Below are 20909 nucleotides of genomic sequence, written 5' to 3'. Positions count from 1 at the left end.
AAGTTGGATATTTGTGGCTATGAATTCAATTTCCCTTACCGAGTGGATCCCGACATAATACCGCTTTGATACGGTGGGTCACAAATTGGAAACAATGTATTAAAAATAAACATGTACATAGGTAGTTATTTCAACTACCATTAACATGTAAAAGCTAAAAACATTAGCTTTGATATACTTTGCCCCCTCCTCCATAATTTGTCTCAGACAAATAAATGTAATGAATAGGCATGGGGTAAAAAGTAACCTGGTTAAACTACGGATATAGTCGGTGTTAGGGCTGAGTGAGTTAACCTGGTAGGTCCAGAGATGAAGTCCTGATTTGGGAGGCGTAAAGTTTAGTTCCTTGGAAAAGGCACCTTTACACACATTCTCCGTGTGAAAAAAGGCAAGGGTTTTGATTGGTCAAAAATCTACTGATTAATTGACTCGACTCGTAACAAACCAAAAAGTGACAGTCCGGTAGAGTTGTGCGACATAAACCAAGACATTTCACAAAAATAAATAAAAAATAAACCATAACATAATAGATAAAATTCCCTTTATTAATCCCATTGGAGATTTTTTTTTCTCTAGGGAAGACTGGGATAACCATGGCGTCAGCCGAAGTGTAGCGCCTCAAATTGAGATTGGGCAAAGGTGACTTGCTCACGGCCGGTGATCGAACTCGGTACCTTTCGGGTACGAAGCAAAGACCGTACCGCTGAGGTCACTCAATTTTACGACATGTATCAGCACACCCACTGATCAGGGTTGCCAGATTATTTTCAGACATTCTGCCAACTGGATTTTAAAAATCTGCCAAATACCAGAAAAATCTGCCAAACCGTACTATTTATAGTAACCCCTTTGAAATCTCATCAGTTTTGTTAAACAAAAAATTCGCAAGGCCTATGTCATAATTTTTTTTTCTTTCCCAAGTTTTAAAAAATCACTAATAGATAAAAATTGCCATGGAAAACGTGGAAAATAAAACCTGCCAGATATTTGCCAAACTGCCAAACCGTTTTTTTTTCTGCGAGACGACTTCAAATTCTGCCAAAAAAAAGGACATTTGGCAGAAAATCTGCCAAATTGGCAACCCTGCCACTGATGAGCACGAGTGTTTGGTTTTATAAAAAAGTTACTTCCGCCCTAACCCACCAGAGAGCATAAAATGGTATCGATACTGGACATATCAGGTATTGATGACAGAATGTAAGGCGCGACAATCCACGATTATTTTTGGATGGAGAATCCCCCCCCCCCCACCCACATCCCACCCCACCCCCGATCTAGTCTGTAACAATAGCAGGTGTTGATGTGTTCTAGGATTGGTCAGCCCCCGCCAATCACGTCATCCCTTCCCTCCCTTCCTTACCTCCGTCAGTTTTCTAGTGACTTGTGGCATCTGGGCTGGTTTATTTTCGTACATGAATGATGATGATGATGATGATGATGTGTTGTTTTCTTCTGTAGTTGGACTGAAGTGTAAGAGAAAGAGAAAGCGTGTTGAAATTCGAGGATGTTCATAAATGTGTGAAAGAAATTATTGATTTTATCTTATAAAGATTTATACAGGTTTTTTTTTTTATATTTTTTTTAGGACAACACTTGAGCATTTTTATATAGCGCAATATCCACTAAAAGTGCTCAAAGCGCTTTAAGATAAAAAAAACTGAACAAGTGTGTATGAAAGGTGCCGGACAAAGCAAGAAATTAAAAATACAAAAAAAATACATCCCAAAAATCATTTCGACCCAAAGCGCTTTACAAAGTGTCCATGATAAACAGCAACACGTAAGATGTAGACTAAGACATGACGCTTGTTAGGCGATATTGCAATTTTTTTTTGACAGATACAACGCTGTTACCGGTCAGTTACTTATTTTACACCTGAGTACGATGAGATAATCTGAGTAAAGGGCCTTTTTCCAAGGACTCAACTATGCGCCGAGCGAGCTAGGCTCGAACCCAGATCCTTCCGATCCGAAAGCGAGTGTCATACCACAAGACCACATAGCCGCACCTACATCAATATCTATAATTACTAGATATCTAGTCAAATATTACATTTATTTGGTTTGTATTTTGAGCCACTGAACTCTAAAATATCATTATTTTGGGACACTGAACACGAAAATGTCATTAATTTGGGACACTGAACACGAAAATGTCATTAATTTGGGACACTAAACACGAAAATGTCATTAATTTGGGACACTGAACACGAAAATGTCATTAATTTGGGACAATCAACACAATAGTGTCATTATTTTGGGACACTGAACACGAAAATGTCATTAATTTGGGACACTAAACACGAAAATGTCATTAATTTGGGACACTGAACACGAAAATGTCATTCATTTGGGACACTGAACACGAAAATGTCATTCATTTGGGACACTGAACACGAAAATGTCATTAATTTGGGACACTAAACACGAAAATGTCATTTATTTGGGACACTGAACACGAAAATGTCATTTATTTGGGACACTCAACACAATAGTGTCATTAATTTGGGACACTCAACACAATAGTGTCATTAATTTGGGACACTCAACACAATAGTGTCATTATTTTGGGACACTGAACACGAAAATGTCATTAATTTGGGACACTGAACACTAAAATGTCATTAATTTGGGACACTGAACACGAAAATGTCATTAATTTGGGACACTGCACACGAAAATGTCATTAATTTTGTGGCACAATATCAAATTCAGAAATTTTGGAGCAGGCACCGGTGTTAGATAAAGATTTGAACAAGTGTGGATGAAAGGTGCCAGACAAAGCAAGAAAGAAAAATACAAGAACAAAAAACATCCCAGAACAATCAGTCTACCTCGACTGGGGACCGAACATCATCACACTGGTCAGGGTTGCCAGATCAATTTCAGGCATTTTGCCAACTGGATTTTAGGAATCTGCCAAATACCACAAAAATCTGCCAAACCGTACTATTTATAGTAACCCCCTTTGAAAACTCATCAGTTTTGTTTTTTAAAAATTCTCAAGGCCGATGTCATAAATTTTTTTTTTCATTTCCCCAAGTTTTAAAAAAATCACTAATACATAAAAATTGCCATGGAAAACGTGGAGTAGACCTATACATTCATCCCTAGGCCTCGGAAAATAAAATCTGCCAAACTACCAAACCGATTTTTCTCTGCCAGACGACTTCAAATTCTGCCAAAAAAAAGGACATTTGGCAGAAAATCTGCCAAATTGGCAACCCTGACACTGGTGTCATGATACCATGTCAGACTGATTTCTTGGGATAGTTTTTTTTTTCTTGTATTTTTCTTTCTTGCTTTGTCTGGCACCTTTCATATACACGTATTCAGTTCTTTATCTTTGTAGCACAGGTTTCTACTGAAACCTGTGTATAGATAGTTCGAAGATGACGTCACTCAGGCCTTTGTTATTGTTTTTTGCTATCCGCGTTTATGAGTAATGCTCACTGAACTGTATCAAACTGACTATAAACGTTCATGGATACACACAGTTTTGTGTGTTGGTCCGTTATACATCCGGATGGCAATTTTGTGAGCTTCTTAGCCAAGCGCATATTATCTATATAACTGTTTGTTTTTCTTGTCAGAGCATCTTTAATAGATTAATCTCCTTCAGGACAAAAACATATTCTAGAAGTTTATTTAAAGAGTCGAAGAGGTTATGGGGGGGGGGGAGGAGGAAGGGTGATCTGGTGTGTCAACCCCGAAAGCCCCCCGACAATCAATAGAAAGAAAAATAAGAGATGAGTCAGGGGGGGGGGGATCTTCCCTTGCAAATAAAAAAAATACATTAGAGCATTAATATAGCGCAATATCCACTAAATGTGCTTAAGTACTTTCCAAAAGGTCCCTGACCAACAGCAACAAGTAACATGTAGAACGAGACATGACGCCTGTTAGGCGATATTACAATTTTTCCGACAGAGACAACGCTGTTAACGGCCAGGTACTCATTTTACACCTGAGTACGGTGAGAGACTAGGAGTAAAGAGTCTTTTCCAAGGATTCAACTATGCGCCGAGCTAGGCTCGAACCCGGGACCTTCCAATCCAAAAACGAGTATCATACCACGACCACATAGCCGCACAAATAGCGGCATACAAAAAAATTGCGGATCTTCAATGTGAACAAACTGACACATATGATTTTTTTTAAAAGAATCCATGGGGAATACATGTGCGGCTATGTGCTCTTGTGGTATGACACTCGCTTTCGGATCGGAAGGTCCTGGGTTCGAGCCTCGCGCTTGGCGCAAAGTTGAGTCTTTGGAAAAGACTCTTTACTCACATTCTCTCACCGTACTCAAGTGTAAAATGAGTACCTGGCCGTTAACAGCGTTGTATTTGTCCGAAAAATGCAATATCGCTTAACAGGCGTCATGTCCCGTCCTACATGTTAAATGTTGCTGTTGACCAGGGACCCCTTATAAAGCGCTTTGAGCACATTTAGTGGATATTGCGTTATATAAAGCTCAATTTTTTAAGGGGGGGGGGTGGCATCTTATATTTTCTAGTCTAAACACATGCTAGTCGTCAATAAAGATCATCTTTTACGTCCCGTTATCTATAGAATCTGTCTATACATCCTGCAACTAAATAGTTATGCCACATCATAATTCAATTTGTAACCTATTCATTATTAGTCCTCCGAAGGAATCCGTACACATACACACTTCCAAGAAGTTTTGATTTGGAAAAGCAGATAGTGTGACGTCACGACATCTCTGTCCTATTGAGAACAAATAGTATATTTCCCAAAGCAACAAAACTCAAATTTAAATGGTTTTTGGTATTCTTTTTTTTCCTGATATAACCTTCATTGGCATATATAGTAAGGAGAGGGGGGGGGGGGGCCCTATAGACAGTATGCGCTTGGCAAAGAAGCTCATAACATTGCCATCCGGAAGTATAACGGACAAACACACAAAACGATGTGTATCCATGAACGTTTATAGTCGGGTTAATACAGTTCAGTGAGCATTACTCATAAACGCGGATGGCAAAAAACAATAACAAAGACCTGAGTGACGTCATCTTCGAACTATCTATAGATAGTATGCAGATGACGTCACTCAGGCCTTTGTTATTGTTTTTGCCATCCGCGTTTGTGAGTTGTTCTCACTAAACTGTATTAACCAGACTATAAAAGTTCATGGTTACACAGCGTTTGTGTGTTGGTCAGTTATACTTCCGGATGGCAATGTTGTGAACTCCTTGGCCAAGCGCATTCTATCTACAGCTCAGTTGGTAGAGCTCCAGCTTCACACGCAAAGGGACCGAGATCGACCCCTGGTGAAGTCAAGATAGAACGATGTTGTCGTCACTCAGGTCTTTGTTATTGTTTTTTGCCATCCACGTTGATAAGTAATTCTCAATGAACTGTTTGAAGCAGACTGTAAAAGTTCATGGATACACACAGTTTTGTGTGTTGGTCCGTTATACTTCCGGATGGCAATGTTGTGAGCTTCTTAGCCAAGCATATAGATAGTATGCAGTTGACGTCAATTGGGTCTTTGTTATTGTTTTTTGCCATCCGCGTTTATGAGTAATGCTCACTGAACTGTATTAACTTGACTATAAACGTTCATGGATACACACAGTTTTGTGTGTTGGTCCTTTATACTTCCGGATGGCAATGTTATGAGCTTCTTAGCCAAGCGCATACTATCTATACTACTATCTATGTATATAGTTCGAAGTTGACGTCATTCAGGTATTTTTATTGTTTTTTGCCATCCGCGTTTATGAGTAATGCTCACTAAACTGTATTACCCAGACTATAAAAGTTCATGGTTACAAAGAGTTTTGTACACTGTGTGTTGGTCCGTTATACTTCCGGATGGCAATGTTGTGAACTTCTTAGACAAGCGCATACTATCTATAGAAGAAATGAAATTGACGTCACTCATTTTTTTTGTTATTGTTTTTAGACAGCAATTTTGGTAAATTACTCACTAAATTATAGATAGTATGCGTTTGGCTAAGAAGTCCATAACATTGCCATCCAGAAGTATAACGAACCAACACACAAAACTGTGTGTAACCATGGACTTTTATTGTCTGAAAAATACAGTTTAGTGAGAATTACTCATAAACGTGGATGGCAAAAAAAAGTTAAAAATTACACATAGCGTTATGTGTTGGTATGTTTTATATGGCTGACGGGTGTTGTGAGTATTTACCTACACAAATGGCATCAATTTCACGTGCAACGAGCTGATTGTGTCATTCATTCATTCAATTATAATCAAATGGCCTGGCAAACATTTTTTAATAGGAGCGATCTATAGATAGTTCGAAGATGACGTCACTCAGGCCTTAGTTATTGTTTTTGCCATCCGCGTTTGTGAGTTGTTCTCACTAAACTGTATTAACCGGACTATAAAAGTTCATGGTTACACAGAGTTTGTGTGTTGGTCCGTTATACTTCCGGATGGCAATGTTATGAAAACCTTGGCCAAGCGCATTCTATCTATATATAGTATGCGCTTGATTAAGAAGCTGTCAACATTGCCATCGGGAAGTATAAAGTGCCAACACACAAAACTATGTGTAACCATGAACGTTTATAGTCTGGTCCATACACTTAAGTGAGAATTACTCATAAACGTGGATGGCAAAAAAAAAACAATAACAAAGACCTGAGTGACGTCATCTTCATTCTATCTAAATTCATGTTTTCGTCCAACCAGGTCATCAATCACATGATTTGTTGCTGTCCAACAATTGGATATTTCTTAACAAATGCAAACACGCTGTTTTGTTTATGAAAGTTGTAAACATACACATGTGTCAAGCTGAATCAAATGACCAATCGTGATGTTAGATATTTAAAAAGATGTGAACACTTTTCACTATGTAGGTCACTTTGAGCACATTTTGCAATGTGACCAATGACCTCGAGCACATGGAAAGGGAATATAGATTATAGATAGAATGCGCTTGGCCAAGGAGTTCACAACATTGCCATCCGGAAGTATAACGGACCAAGACACAAACTCTGTGTAACCATGAACTTTATAGTCTGGGTAATACAGTTTAGTGAGAACAACTCACAAACGCGGATGGCAAAAACCATAACAAAGGCCTGAGTGACGTCATCTGCATACTATCTGTACCCATTCCATAGGTCCTCTTTGCACAATGCCAAACAGACAAATAGGTGAGCCCCACAGTTCGTGAGTATCTACCACTACATTTTGACACGTTGATGAAGGAATGGGCAAGAAAAGTCGTGACGTCATACCTTCTCCTTTTCCGGCTCCAAATTCTTTGAAAGTGTGTATGTAACCAGTCCTTCGGAGGACTAATAATAAATAGGTTACATATTGAATCGTAAGCTGACATAACTATTTTAGTAGCAGGATGTACAGATAGTTCGAAGATGACGTCACTCAGGTCTTTGTTATTGTTTTTTGCCATCCGCGTTTATGAGTGATGCTCACTGAACTGTTTTAACCCGACTATAAACGTTCATGGATACACACAGTTTTGTGTGTTGGTCCGTTATACTTCCGGATGGCAATGTTATGAGCTTCTTAGCCAAGCGCATACTATCTATAGGCAGATTCTTCAGGATTACGGGACGTCAAAGAGCGAGGATGGATGATCTTTATTGACGACCAGCATTGTATTTAGACTAGAAGATATAAGATGTCATCACTCTGAAACCAGAAGATCAAATTACACAACCGATGCATCCAGTCTTCGGGAAGAGTGGTTTTACACTTCCAATGAGATTGGAACCAGTTTTTGACATAATACCTTTGCTCTCTTTTCCATTTCTGAAAAAAAAAAACAAGAAAAAAAACCGCAATTTCGATCCTGAAATTTAGAAAAATGACCTACTTGTGTCGAGCTGCCGGCGCTGACCTCAAAATTTATTCTCGAATAAAGTATTACTAAAAAAAATAATAATGAACGTTTAGCCCTTGGCTAAGAAGTTCACAACATTGCCATCCGGAACTATAACGAACCAACACACAAAACTATGTGCAACCATTAACGTTTATAGATAGTATGCGCTTGGCTAAGAAGCTCATAACATTGCCATCCGGAAATATAACGGACCAACACACAAAACTGTGTGTATCCATGAACGTTTATAGTCGGGTTAATACAGTTCAGTGAGCATTACTCATAAACGCGGATGGCAAAAAACATCAACAAAGACCTGAGTGACGTCATCTTCGAACTATCTATAGGCAGGTTAATACAGTTTAGTGAGAATTACCCATAAACGCAGATGGCAAAAAATAAAAAAAATTAACAAATACCATAGTGACATCAACTTCGAACTATCTATATCTATATCCACTAACTGTGCTAGGTGCGCTATACAAGGGGTCCCTGACCAACAATAACACTTAAAACACGACTACCAATAAATGAATGGTAACAAATCGCATAAGAAAAATCGAGACATTTCAATCATCATCATACAAGACAAAGCCACAGTAGGTACCTGTTCTACCCGCCTGATCAGCACACACAAAAACTTTATTCAATGTTTATTGGTTGTTTTTGTTTGTTTGTTTGGTTTCTCGTTGTTTTGTTTTTGTTTTGTTTATTGTTTTTTGTTTTTTGCTTCTTTGTTTTTGTTTTTTTTTTGTTTTTTTTTTTTTTTTTTTAAATTTACGCTCTGATATCGTAAGAAGACGTTATTCCACGTAATACTCCATCAAACGAATGTCTGATGTCTAAAGGAAATGTGTGGCTATGTGGTCTAGTGGTATGACACTCGCTTTCGGATCGGAAGGTCCTGGGTTCGAGCCTCGCTCGGCGCATAGTTGAGTCCTTGGAGAAGGCACTTTACTCACATTCCCTCACCGTACTCAGGTGTAAAATGAGTACCTGGCCGTTAAAAGCGTTGTCTCTGTCCCAAATATTTGTAATATCGCCTGACAGGCGTCATGTCTCGTCCTACATGTTATGTGTTGCTGTTGACCAGGGACCCCTTGTAAAGCGCTCTGAGCACGTTTAGTGGATATTGCGCTATATAAAAGCTCAAGTAATTGCCTATATTGTCCAAAGTGAGAAAGTTAGGGATTGATAATCATTCATTCATTCATTCATTCATTCATTCATTCATTCATTCATACATTCATTCATTCATTCATTCATTCATTCATTCATTCATACATACATACATTCATTCATTCATTCATTCATTCATTCATTCATTCATTCATTTAGTCAGTCATTCATTCATTTATTCATTAATTCATTCATTTATTCATTCATTCATTCATTCATTCATTCATTCATCCCATGATCTGATGATTGTCGGGGGAATACATGGGATGCAGCTCTCACCATTTTCCGTCATTCTTCTCTATTGTTGACCTTCCTTCTCCAAGAGCTCTTCAATCTTCCTTCCTGTCCATTCCTTGATATTCTCCATCCAAACTTTCCTTTGTCTTCCTCTTCTTCTTACTCTTTAAACGGATACCCTCCATCATCGTTCTGCACAAACCTTCATGCCTCCCATTGTGGCCAAACCATGACAGTTTCCTCCTTCTAACTGTGGTGATGAGGGGTTCCTGTCGTCCTGCACGATCTTGCACCTCTTCCAGTACATCTGTGTTCTGTGTACGGCACCCGCAGGAGTTTGCGATAACTTTTCATCTCAAAACCAGAGATTCTGCGTTCTAATTCTGCAGTTAATGTCCATGACTTGCAGCCGTATACTAAGATGGAAGTACCATTGATTTGTACAGTTTAAATTTTATTTCGAAATTTACTGGACTTTTCCATATTTTTGTCAGTCTGGTTAGTGTTGCTGTTGACATTCCTATTCTTGCCTTAATCTCAGTTATACTGGTACCGTCCCTGGTTAGCAGAACACACAAGTAATTAAATGTTGACTTCCTCGAGTTTTTCATTATCGATTGAAATTTATGCATTAAAAAAAATAATCATACCCAAGGAAAAAAAACAAGTGTTTAAAGCAGGGCTCGAACCAGAGACCTCCTGGATCACAGAGCAATGCCTTACCCAATTAACATTAATAGTCTGATTGAAGAAAAAAAATCAATTGAGAACTAATCACTCAATTGACAATCTGAAAACAATCGCAAAGAGAAGAGCTACGTCCCCTTCATTCATTTTATTGGTTGTAAACAATCAGCTATGTTTGTCCGAACTGGTTTGATGGTTAGTCACGTGTTAATTGAATCAAAGTGTTTAATTCACTCACTAAGATTGGATACAACAGCAAAAACCGGCGTTGAAATGTCATGAAATTGTCACATGCGCCCTACAAGTTATAAGAAGCAAACAAAATATGAAGTGAATGTTTACTTAAAGTAATTTTACTTAATGTTCCTCAGAAGATGTTATGAATCTCGTGGATGAATTTGTAAACTCGTGGCATTGACACTGACGAAAAAATCACGCCACAATCAACCGATGGATTTTTGACCAGTCAAAACTTAAAATTGGTGACACACGCTCCAACAAATATAGATAGAAGAAAGCTGACGTCACTCGGGTCTTTGTTATTTCCGGATGGCAATGATGTGATCTTCTATAGATAGTATGCGCTTGGCTAAGAAGCTCACAACATTGCCATCCGGAAGTATAACGGACCAACACACAAAACTATATGTAACCATGGACTGTTATAGTCTGGTTAATACAGTTTGGTGAGAGTCACTCACAAACACGGATGGCAAAATACAATAACAAAGGCCTGAGTGACGTCATCTTCGTTCTATCTATAGATAGAACGAAGTTGACGTCACTCAGGTCTTTGTTATTGTTTTTTGCCATCGACGTGCATGAGTAATTCTCACTAAACCAGATTAACTCACTCAACCCTAACACCGACTATATTCGTAGTTTACCCGGGTAACTTTTAACCCATGCCTACTGATTACATTTTTCTGAGACAAATACTCTTCAACAGTCGTAACGTCACTTCCTTCCTAATGACGCATGGTAACTTAGTAACACTGGCTCTAAACTATCGGAACAATGGCGGACGCCGTGTGAAATATTTCTCCGACGAGCATAAAAGCGTATCCAGAGGGGGAAAAACCCCTTAAATTTGATCATGTTTTGACTTTTACACATTCTGATCACAAGGCATATGAAAAGTTCTAGCCAGCATGAAGAATAAAAAGTAATGATTTTCTTTGTTTAGAACAAAGATGGCCGCCGTTGCCGGGCGCGTGACATCAGACTACTGAATCCAATTATAGGCGTAGTAACAAAGCTAATGTTTTTAGTTTTAACATGTTAATGATAGTTGAATAAAAATATCTATGTACGTGCTCATTTTTAATTCATTTTTTCCCATTTTGAGAAGTAGCAAAAATATCAAGGATTGGGTGAGTTAACCAGACTATAGATAGAATGCGCTTGGCCAAGGAGTTCACAACATTGCCATCCGGAAGTATAACGGACCAACACACAAACTCAGTGTAATCATGAACTTTTATAGTCTGGTTAATACAGTTTAGTGAGAACAACTCATAAACGCGGATGGCAAAAACAATAACAAAGGCCTGAGTCATCTGCATACTATCTATAAACATTCGTGGTTTTGTATGTTGGTCCGTTTGACTTCCGGATGGCAATGTTGTGAGTTTCTTAGCCAAGCGCATACTATCTGGGACCACTGCACAAAACTATGTGTAAACTCGAACGTTTATCGCATGGTTAATACAGTTTAGTGAAATTTACTCATAAACTCAGATGGCAAAAAGCAATAACAAATCCTGAGTGACGTCAACTTTGGCGCTTGACTAAGAAGCTCACAACATTGCCATCCGGAAGTACAACGGACCAACACACAAAACTATGTATGTGTAACCTTGAACGATTGTAGTCTGGTTCATACAGTTTAGTGAGAATTACTCATAAACATAGTTGGTAAAAAGAAAAAAAAAACAAATTAAAAAACAAACAATAACAAAGACTGACTGACGTCATCTTCGTTCTATCTCTAGATAGAACGAAGTTGACGTCACTCAGGTCTTTGTTATTGTTTTTTGCCATCCACGTTTATGAGAAATTCTCACTAAACTGTATTAACCAGACAATAAACGTTCATGGTTACACATAGTTTTGTGTGTTGGTTCGTTATATTTCCGGATGGCAATGTTGTGAGCTTCTTAGTCAAGTGCATGCTATCATGTTATAAGCCCTCAAGGCTACACATAGTTCGTGTGTTGGTATGTTTTATCCGGCTGGCTGATGTTATGAGTATTTTACCTAAACGCATAGCATCAATAAGGAAAAATAATGCGAAATCAAAATACTCGAGGTTCAAATCTCACTGGAAGTGTAAAACCAGTCATTTGCAGGACTGGTTACATATATTGTTTAATAGGCTTCAACAGTCATGAGAAGAATAAAAAGTACTGATTTTCTTTATTTAGAACCAAGCTGCTGGTTGCTAGGCGGACGTGACATCAGACTTGAATCTTATTGATCCTCTGATTCATCTTATTTTTGAGCCTATGTCGGTCGTCAATAAATAATTTTTAAAAAAAGGAAAAAGAAAAAAAAAAGAAAAATTCCCTTTATCCATCCCCAAGGGGAAATGTGTCTTTAGGGTCTATTCCAAGGGAAGACTGGAATAACCCAGGCGTCAGCCGCAGAGCAGCGCCGCAAAGTGAGCTGGGGCAAAGTGCCTTGCTCAAGGTCACACAACGCAGCGGCGGGTGATTGAACTCGGTACCTTTCGGGTAGGAAGCAAAGACCATACCGCTGAGCCACGCTGCCCCTGATCATCCATCCTCGCTCTTTTACGTACAAGAATAAAATAAAATTAAAATTAAAATTAAATTCCCTTTATTCATTTCATAAGGGAAATTATCTCGAGGTTCTATTCTAAGGGAATACTGGAATAACCCAGGCGTCAGCCGCAGTTCTGCGCTGCAAATTGACGCTCTTTTACGTATAAAATAAATAAAATTAAAATAAAATTCCCTTTATTCATTTCATATGGGAAATTTATCTCGAGGTTCTATTCTATGGGGGAAAAACGAGCTTTTTTACAGCGCAATATCCACTAAATAGGCTCAAAGCGCTTTACAAAGGGTCCCTGACCAACAGCAACATATGACATGTTGAACGAGACACGACGCCTGTTAGGCGATAATACATTTTTTTCCGACAGAGACAATGCTGTTGAAGGCCATGTACTCATTTTACACCTGAGTACGGTGAGAGAATGTGAGTAAAAAGTCTTTTCCAAGAGCTCAACTATGCGCCGTGCGAGCGAGGCTCGAACCCAGGACCTTCCGATCCGAAAGCGAGTGTCATACCACTAGACCACATAGCTAGCCACACAATACTGGAATAACCCAGGTTGTTAGCCGCAGGCAGTGCAGCGCTGCAAATTGAACTAGGGAGAATGAGACTTGCTCAAGGCCACACAACTCAGCGATGGGTGATCGAACTCGGTACCTTTCGGGTACGAAGCAAAGACCGTACCGCTGAGCCTAGCGACACTGCCCCTACCTTCTGACACTAAAATCATCATCATCATTGCTTTTTTCACCCTGGGTCAGGGTATAGGCCACAGACAAACAGTTTCCATTCTTCTCTATCATCATCATCATCATCATCATCATCATCATCATCATCATCATCATCATCATCATCATCATCATCATCATCATCATCATCATCATTGCCTTTTTCACCCTGGGTCAGGGTATAGGCCACAGACAAACAGTTTCCATCCTTCTCTATCATCATCATCATCATCATCATCATCATCATCATCATCATCATTGCCTTTTTCACCCTGGGTCAGGGTATAGGCCACAGACAAACAGTTTCCATCCTTCTCTATCATCATCATCATCATTGCCTTTTTCACCCTGGGTCAGGGTATAGGCCACAGACAAACAGTTTCCATCCTTCTCTATCATCATCATCATCATTGCCTTTTTCACCCTGGGTCAGGGTATAGGCCACAGACAGTTTCCATCCTTCTCTATCCCGAGCTAACTTTTTTATCTCATTCCATGTCTTATCACTTCTCTGTATATCAGCTTCTTTAATTCGTCTCCGTGTTCCTCGTGGCCTTCCCTTTGATCTTCTGCCCTGAGGGTTCCAGTCCAATACTTTCTTTGTTATAGTGGAGTCATTCTTTCTAAGCGTGTGTCCAATCCACCTCCATCGTCTTCTTCCTATTTCCTCTCCCACTGGTTTCTGCTGTGTTCTTTTCCATACTTCTTCTTTTTTTTTTCTATCCATCCATTTTATTCTGAGTAGCTTACGTATGCACCTGTTTACGAAAATCTGTACCCTCCTTATACACGCCTGTGATGCATTCCAAGTTAGGCGATACTAAAATAGTCTAGCCATATTATGCTTTCAATATGTAACCTATTTACTGACCTCCCATAGTGGGCAGGGAGGTAGATACTGTGTCTTCTATCCCCTTATATCTGTTTTCCAACATGCTTTCTGTCTTTGTTTTGGAATGAGATTACTTGGTTTTGTCCTGGCCCTGGCCGGAGTCCTAGCTGGGAGGGAAACAGTCAAATGGATAGTTATTGTTTTGGGAGATGATATTTTTTTCCTTGTAAATCATCTATCTGTTATGTATTATTATATTTATTTTGAATTTATAATGTAAGCATTTAAGTGTATTTCTCTTTGTTGGATTTTGTGCTTGTGTCCGATGAGACTTATAGGTGTGATCTAAAACTAAGTACTTTGATAGTGTGCTCTTGGAATCTACATCTGATCCCTATTTGTTCCCAGTTCCCCTATGTCTTAATTTTTCTTGTGTGCTTTATTTGTAATTCTAGAACTTTTGAGTATCCCATTTTCTTCCTTTTCACTGGCGCTGATGTGACCTAAATGTGTTGCAAGCACCGTAAAACCCGTAAAACAAAAACAAACTATTTACTGTTGGTCCCCCTGGAGGACTGGTTACACCCTTTCAATGAGTTTTGAACCGGAAGAATATAAGGTCTCGACTTCTCTGCCCTATTCTATAGATAGTTCGAAGATGACGTCACTCAGGTCTATGTTATTGTTTTTTGCCATCCGCGTTTATGAGTAATGCTCACTGAATTGTAGTAACCTGACTTTTAACGTTCATGGATACACACAGTTTTGTGTGTTGGTAGATAGTACGCGCTTGGCAAAGAAGCTCAAAACATTGCCATCCGGAAGTATAACTATAGATAGGTCGAAGATGACGTCACTCAGGTCTTTGTCGTTGTATTTTGCCATCCGCGTTTATGAGTAATGCTCACTGAACTGTATTAACCTGACTATGAAAGCTCATGGATACACACAGTTTTGTGTGTTGGTCCGTTTTACTTCCGGATGGCATTGTTATGAGCTTCTTAGCCAAGCGCATACTATCTATATTATCCAGACAATAACAGTCCATCGTTACACAGAGCTACGTGTGTTGGTCCGTTATACTGCCGAATGGCAATATTGTGAGCGCATACTATCTACATTATTTACTGAGGTCTTTGGTTAGGTAAAAAATGGAAACGTTTTCATATCAAACCTCTATTTTTAGAACAGGTAACAACTAAGTTTGGTCCGTTATACAGCCGAATGGCGATATTGTGAGCGCATACTATCTACATTATTTACTGAGGTCTTTGGTTAGGTAAAAAAATGGAAACGTTTTCATATCAAACCTCTATTTTTAGAACAGGTAACAACTAAATAACAAAGGACGTGACGTACGTGTAAAGAACAAAGACAAAGATGGCGACAACAAGAACTCTGTCCGTTGGATTCGTGGTGATGACGTCACTGTTTTGTGTGGTCCGTACTCAAGACCAAAGTAAGTTGTATTCAATTTGATGTCGTTAATTCGTTTTTGATTTGTTTTGTTTTGGTTTGTTTTGTTTTGTTTTGTTTTTTTTGTGGGGGGGGGGTTTGCTTTATTTTTATTTGTTTGTTTGGGTTTGTTTTTTTGCTTGTAGGGAGATTGTGTTGTTTGTTTGTTTCGTTGTTTATGGGTGGGGGGGGGGGGTGACTATTTGATTTTGTTTTGTTTTTGTTTTTGTTTTTTCTTGGAGGAAGGTTGGGTTGGGGGTGGGGAGTGTTTATGGGGGGGGGGAGGTGACTATTTGTTTTTGTTTTGTTTTTGCTTTTTCTTGGAGGAAAGTCGGGTTGGGTTGGGGGGGGGGGATGTTGTTTGTTTTTTTTGTTTGTTTTTTTTTTTTGTTGTTGTTGTTTTATTATTATTTTTTTGGTCTCACTGTTTGATCATTTTTTATAAAAATTATTTGTGTCTTTTGATTTTGTTTCTAGACCTATGCCTTTTACTCTCTCTTTTTCTTTTCTTTAACTCACTCAACCCTAACACCGACTATATCCGTAGTATGCCTTTGGTTAGTTTTACCCAATGCTATTTATTACATTTTTCTGAGACAAATTATAGGCGTAGTATCAAAGCTATTGTTCTTAATGTTTACATGTTCATGGCAGTTGAATAAAAATATCTATGCACATACTCATTTTTAATACATTTTTTTCCAATTTTGAAAAGTAGAAATCTCTAGGATTGAGTGAGTTAAATAACCTTTTTTTTCCTTTTTTGCGGAGAGGAGGGGGAATTTTTTTTGCTAATTAAAAAAAAAACAGGCCAAACCTTGTGTTACATGAGACGTGCACATCATATGCAGGTCTGACATCGGAACCCACTTCTGGGCCTACAATATTTGCTTCATTTTTTGAGAATCCCATGACAAACAACATTGAGCCCATAAGGAATTAGGTTATCAGACCTTCAAATAAGTGCACGTCTGCTATATGTTTTTTGGTAGTGTTGGAGTCCTTGGAAAAGACTCTTTACTTACATTTTCTCACCGTACTCAGGTGTAAAATGAGTAACTGGCCGTTAACAGCGTTGTCTTTGTCCGAAAAATTGTAATATCGCCTAACAGGCGTCATGTCGCGTCCTAGATCCTACATATTAAATGTTGCTGTTGACCAGGGACCCCATGTAAAGCGCTTTGGACACATTAAGTGGATATTGCCCTATATAAAGCTCAATTTTAAAAAAACGCGCTAGATGCACATTATTTGTTTTGTTTTTCCTTCCAATATTCGTTTAATTTCATTGTGCAGGCTTTTCAAACAGGAGATCGAGTGGATCTCAACCTTTATATCAACGATTGTCTCAACAGAATACAGGTAAGGTTGATATTTTATGTCTATTGGTGTATTTAATGTTCGACTGTAAATCATAAAATAAATATATATATAAATAAATGTGACCCACCGTATCAAAACGGTATTATGTCGGGATCCACTCGGTAAGGGAAATTGAATTCATAGCCACAAATATCCAACTTGGGTTTAATTTCTGTACTTTATGGTGGAGTATAAAGACTATTTCTTGCATTGCAAAAACTTCTAAGCTCCAATTTCTCATCATTCTATCTCTAAATTCACTTTTTGGGGTCTGAATCATCCCGACATAATACCGTTTTGAGACGGAGGGTCACAAATACAGAATAAATAAATGATGAAGGAATAATGAATAGATAACAAATAATAAATGAATAATAAATTCTAAATAAATAGTTATATAAATAAATGAATAATAAATAGGTAAATATTAATTAAATAATAAATAAATAGATATTATATAAGTAAATAATAAATAGGTAAATAATAAATAAATGATAAATGGATAATAGATGAATGAGGAATAGGTAATAAACAATAAATAAATTGCGAATAAATAAATAAATAAATAAATAAATAGTTAGTAATCTCTTTGCCAATGTACATCTATATTTTAGAAAACTGAGTGGAGCAGGCACTTATTTATATTGATAATAACAAAAAAAATAAAGTGAGTACAAACGTACCAGAAGACAATTAAATAGAGAATAAAAATTTCGCGACGATGGGGGCTCGAACCCACGACCTTACCGGTACGACAACTCCGCCTATGTTTTATGTATATATTTATTTATTTGTTTTATTGTTTTTTGTTGAGTTTTTTTTTTTTTTGGTTCTTTTTTTTTTAAACTTATATATTTATTTACCGGTTTATTTAATATTTAATTATTTATTCTTTTTTGTGGTGTGTGTGTATTTTTTTTTGTTTTTTAAGGTTAATATCCCAATACCTGTATATTGTCGTATTTAAAAGATGGAGATAAATCTAAACTGACAAAGTGACGACAAACATTGGGTGTCTCCCATTCTTGAGGTTAAAATAAAAAAAAAAACAATAAAAACTCCGACTAGCCGTGAATGGGACGATATACTACAATACTCTTCAACAGTCGTCACTTCCTTCCTAATGACGCATGGTAACTTAGTAACACTGGCTCTAAACTATCTGAACAATGGCGGACGCCCGTATGACATATTTCTCCGACGAGCATAAAAGCGTATCCAGAGAAAAAAACACATACATTTGATCATGTTTTGACTTTTACACATTCTGATCACAAGACATATGAAAAGTTCTAGCCAGCATGAAGAATAAAGAGTAATGATTTTCTTTGTTTAGAACCAAGATGGCCGCCGTTGCCGGGCGGCGTGACATCAGACTACTGAATCTAATTGATGCCATCCACTACTCCACACACAAAAGTGGTTTCAACCGTCGTGTCTATCCTGAGTCCTTCTCCCGACTTCTGGAGGTCATGGGGTCATGACACACAAGCACCGCGAAGTTTGTTTACAAGCCAGCAGTAATGCTAAAGCTCTATAGATAGAATGCGCTTGGCCAAGGAGTTCACAACATTGCCATCCGGAAGTATAACGGACCAACACACAAACTCTGCGTAACCATGAACTTTTATAGTCTGGTTAATACAGTTTAGTGAGAACAACTCACAAACGCGGATGGCAAAAACAATAACAAAGGCCTGAGTGACGTCATCTGCATACTATCTATAGATAGTTCGAAGTTGACGTCACTCAGATCTTTGTTATTGTTTTTTGCCATCCGCATTTATGAGTAATGCTCACTAAGCTGTATTAGCCTCACTTTAAGCGTTTATGGTTACACACAGTTTTGTATGTTGGTCCATTATATTTCCGGATGGCAATGTTGTGAACTTCTTAGCCAAGTGCATACTATCTATAGACAGTATGCGTTTGGCTAAGAAGCTCACAACATTGCCATCCGGAAGTATAACAGACCAGCACGCAAAACAATGTGTAACCTTGAAGATTTATAGTCTGGTTAATACAGTTTAATGAGAATTACTCATAAACATGGATGGACAACAACAAAAAAATAACAAAGACATGAAAGACGTCAACTTTGTTCTCTCTATAACATAGATAATATAACACTTATATTTCTTTATTTTTTCACAGGCAATCGAGACATTATTTACAGCGAAGCTTCCAGAATTCCATACTCGAGAAGAACCTTAAATGTAGCAGGTCAGTTGATTTCAACATCTATACAAACGGGCTGTCCCAATACTTTCTTACTTACTTATTCGAACCAGCGACCACCTGAGGCTTTGATACCAGTAAGAGGAGACACTGGGTGACGGCGAATCGGCTTCGATCGAGGAGCTGCCTCACGGCCAGTGCGCTTCATCGGTGGGGTCTTTCTGACTGTCCAACATGTACCCGCTGTGGGCAAGAACTTGAGACGGCAGAGCATCTAGTCGAACAGTGTGTTGTGACGATGCTACCCGGCGGGTTTGCGACGGTGCACGAATGCGGACCAGACTTTGCTGATTCGGTCGATCGTCATAACATAGTAGTGATAAGAGGCTGCTACCTGAGCTTTCGCCCTTCGGTCGTGTGCAATGTCGTAGAAGTTAAACGCGTTTTGTAGTTGTTCCAGGTGACTATAAAGTGTGTTACTGATGCTTGGATTTGGTGGGAGGAATGGGTGTCCCAATAAAAATGTATTCATGCGATGCCATGTGTTTATTTTTTTAAAAAAAAAACAAAAAAACTCAGAACATCCGACGTCCTTATGTATACAGTTTTGGGGGACACCTTGTATATGAATGATACATAATTTAATCTGGGTGAGAGAGAGAGAGAGAGAGAGAGAGAGAGAGAGAGAGAGTGAAATAGAGAGAGAGACAGACAGAGAGAGAGAGAGAAAGAGAGAAAGAGAAAGAGAGAGCGAGAAAGAGAGAGACAGAGAGAGACAGAGAAAGAGAGAAATAGAAAGAGAGAGAGAGAGAGAGAAAGAGAGAGAGAGGGGGGTGGGGAGGCGCGAGGTTGAGATTTTTTGCCAAGATGAGGGTCATTTAAATTAATTGATATTTGAAGGACGAGTTTTCTGGCCAAATGTTAAAATACGTGTCTTTCCCAAGAACGTCAATTGGATTCAATAGTCTGATGTAACGTCGCCCAGCAACGGCGAGCAACTTGGTTCTAAACAAAGAAAATATGTACTTTTTATTTTTCATGCTGGCTGGAACTTTTTCACATGTCATGTGATCAGAATGTATACAAGTCAAAACATAGTCAGATTTATGTTTTTTCTCCTCCAGATACACTTTTTTTGCTCGTCGGAGAAGTATTTCATTAGGGCGTCCGCCATTGTTCCGATAGTTTAGAACCAGTTACTTAGTTACTATGCGTCATTACGAGGGAAGTGACGTCACGACTGTTGAAGCCTATTTCCTGACTAATAACACTTTACTCTTTGAATCTTTATTTCCTCGAACAGGTTCAACGGCGTCATCGCCACAACAACTACGTCGTCAACAGCAAATCAGTCAGTTGATGTCGAGAACATCCGGGTCAAATCAAGGTCAAAGGTCAACGGTAGTTCAAGGTCGCGATTCGACCAAGCCTACAGCCAATGGCAGGAAGCCGGGAACAAGAGGAAGAACTCTTGTCATAAGGTGGGGTTTTGTTTGGAATTTAACAGTTTGTAAGATCATCATCATCATCATCATCATCATCATCATCATCATCATCATCATCATCATCATCATCATCATCATCATCA

The 20909-nt window shown here is 38.5% G+C and overlaps 1 protein-coding gene across 1 annotated transcript in view; it reads left to right on the top strand.

The window, feature by feature from the left end:
- The first annotated feature begins 1367 nt into the window (after positions 1-1367).
- The window catches only part of LOC144960234 (uncharacterized), a 63162-nt gene continuing 43620 nt past the window's right edge, over positions 1368-20909 (top strand). Inside the window, exons 1-5 of the mRNA XM_078893232.1 lie at positions 1368-1560; positions 15649-15785; positions 17078-17143; positions 19298-19366; positions 20625-20802. Coding sequence (XP_078749358.1) covers positions 15707-15785; positions 17078-17143; positions 19298-19366; positions 20625-20802 — 392 coding nt within the window. The 5' untranslated portion in view covers positions 1368-1560; positions 15649-15706. The remainder of the gene's footprint in view (positions 1561-15648; positions 15786-17077; positions 17144-19297; positions 19367-20624; positions 20803-20909) is intronic.

Source organism: Berghia stephanieae, chromosome 15 (assembly GCF_034508935.2).
Source record: "Berghia stephanieae isolate SIO BIC M18660-M18661 chromosome 15, UCSD_Bste_1.3, whole genome shotgun sequence".
Taxonomy (NCBI): domain Eukaryota; kingdom Metazoa; phylum Mollusca; class Gastropoda; order Nudibranchia; family Aeolidiidae; genus Berghia; species Berghia stephanieae.
This window is presented reverse-complemented; position numbering and strand designations above follow the sequence as displayed.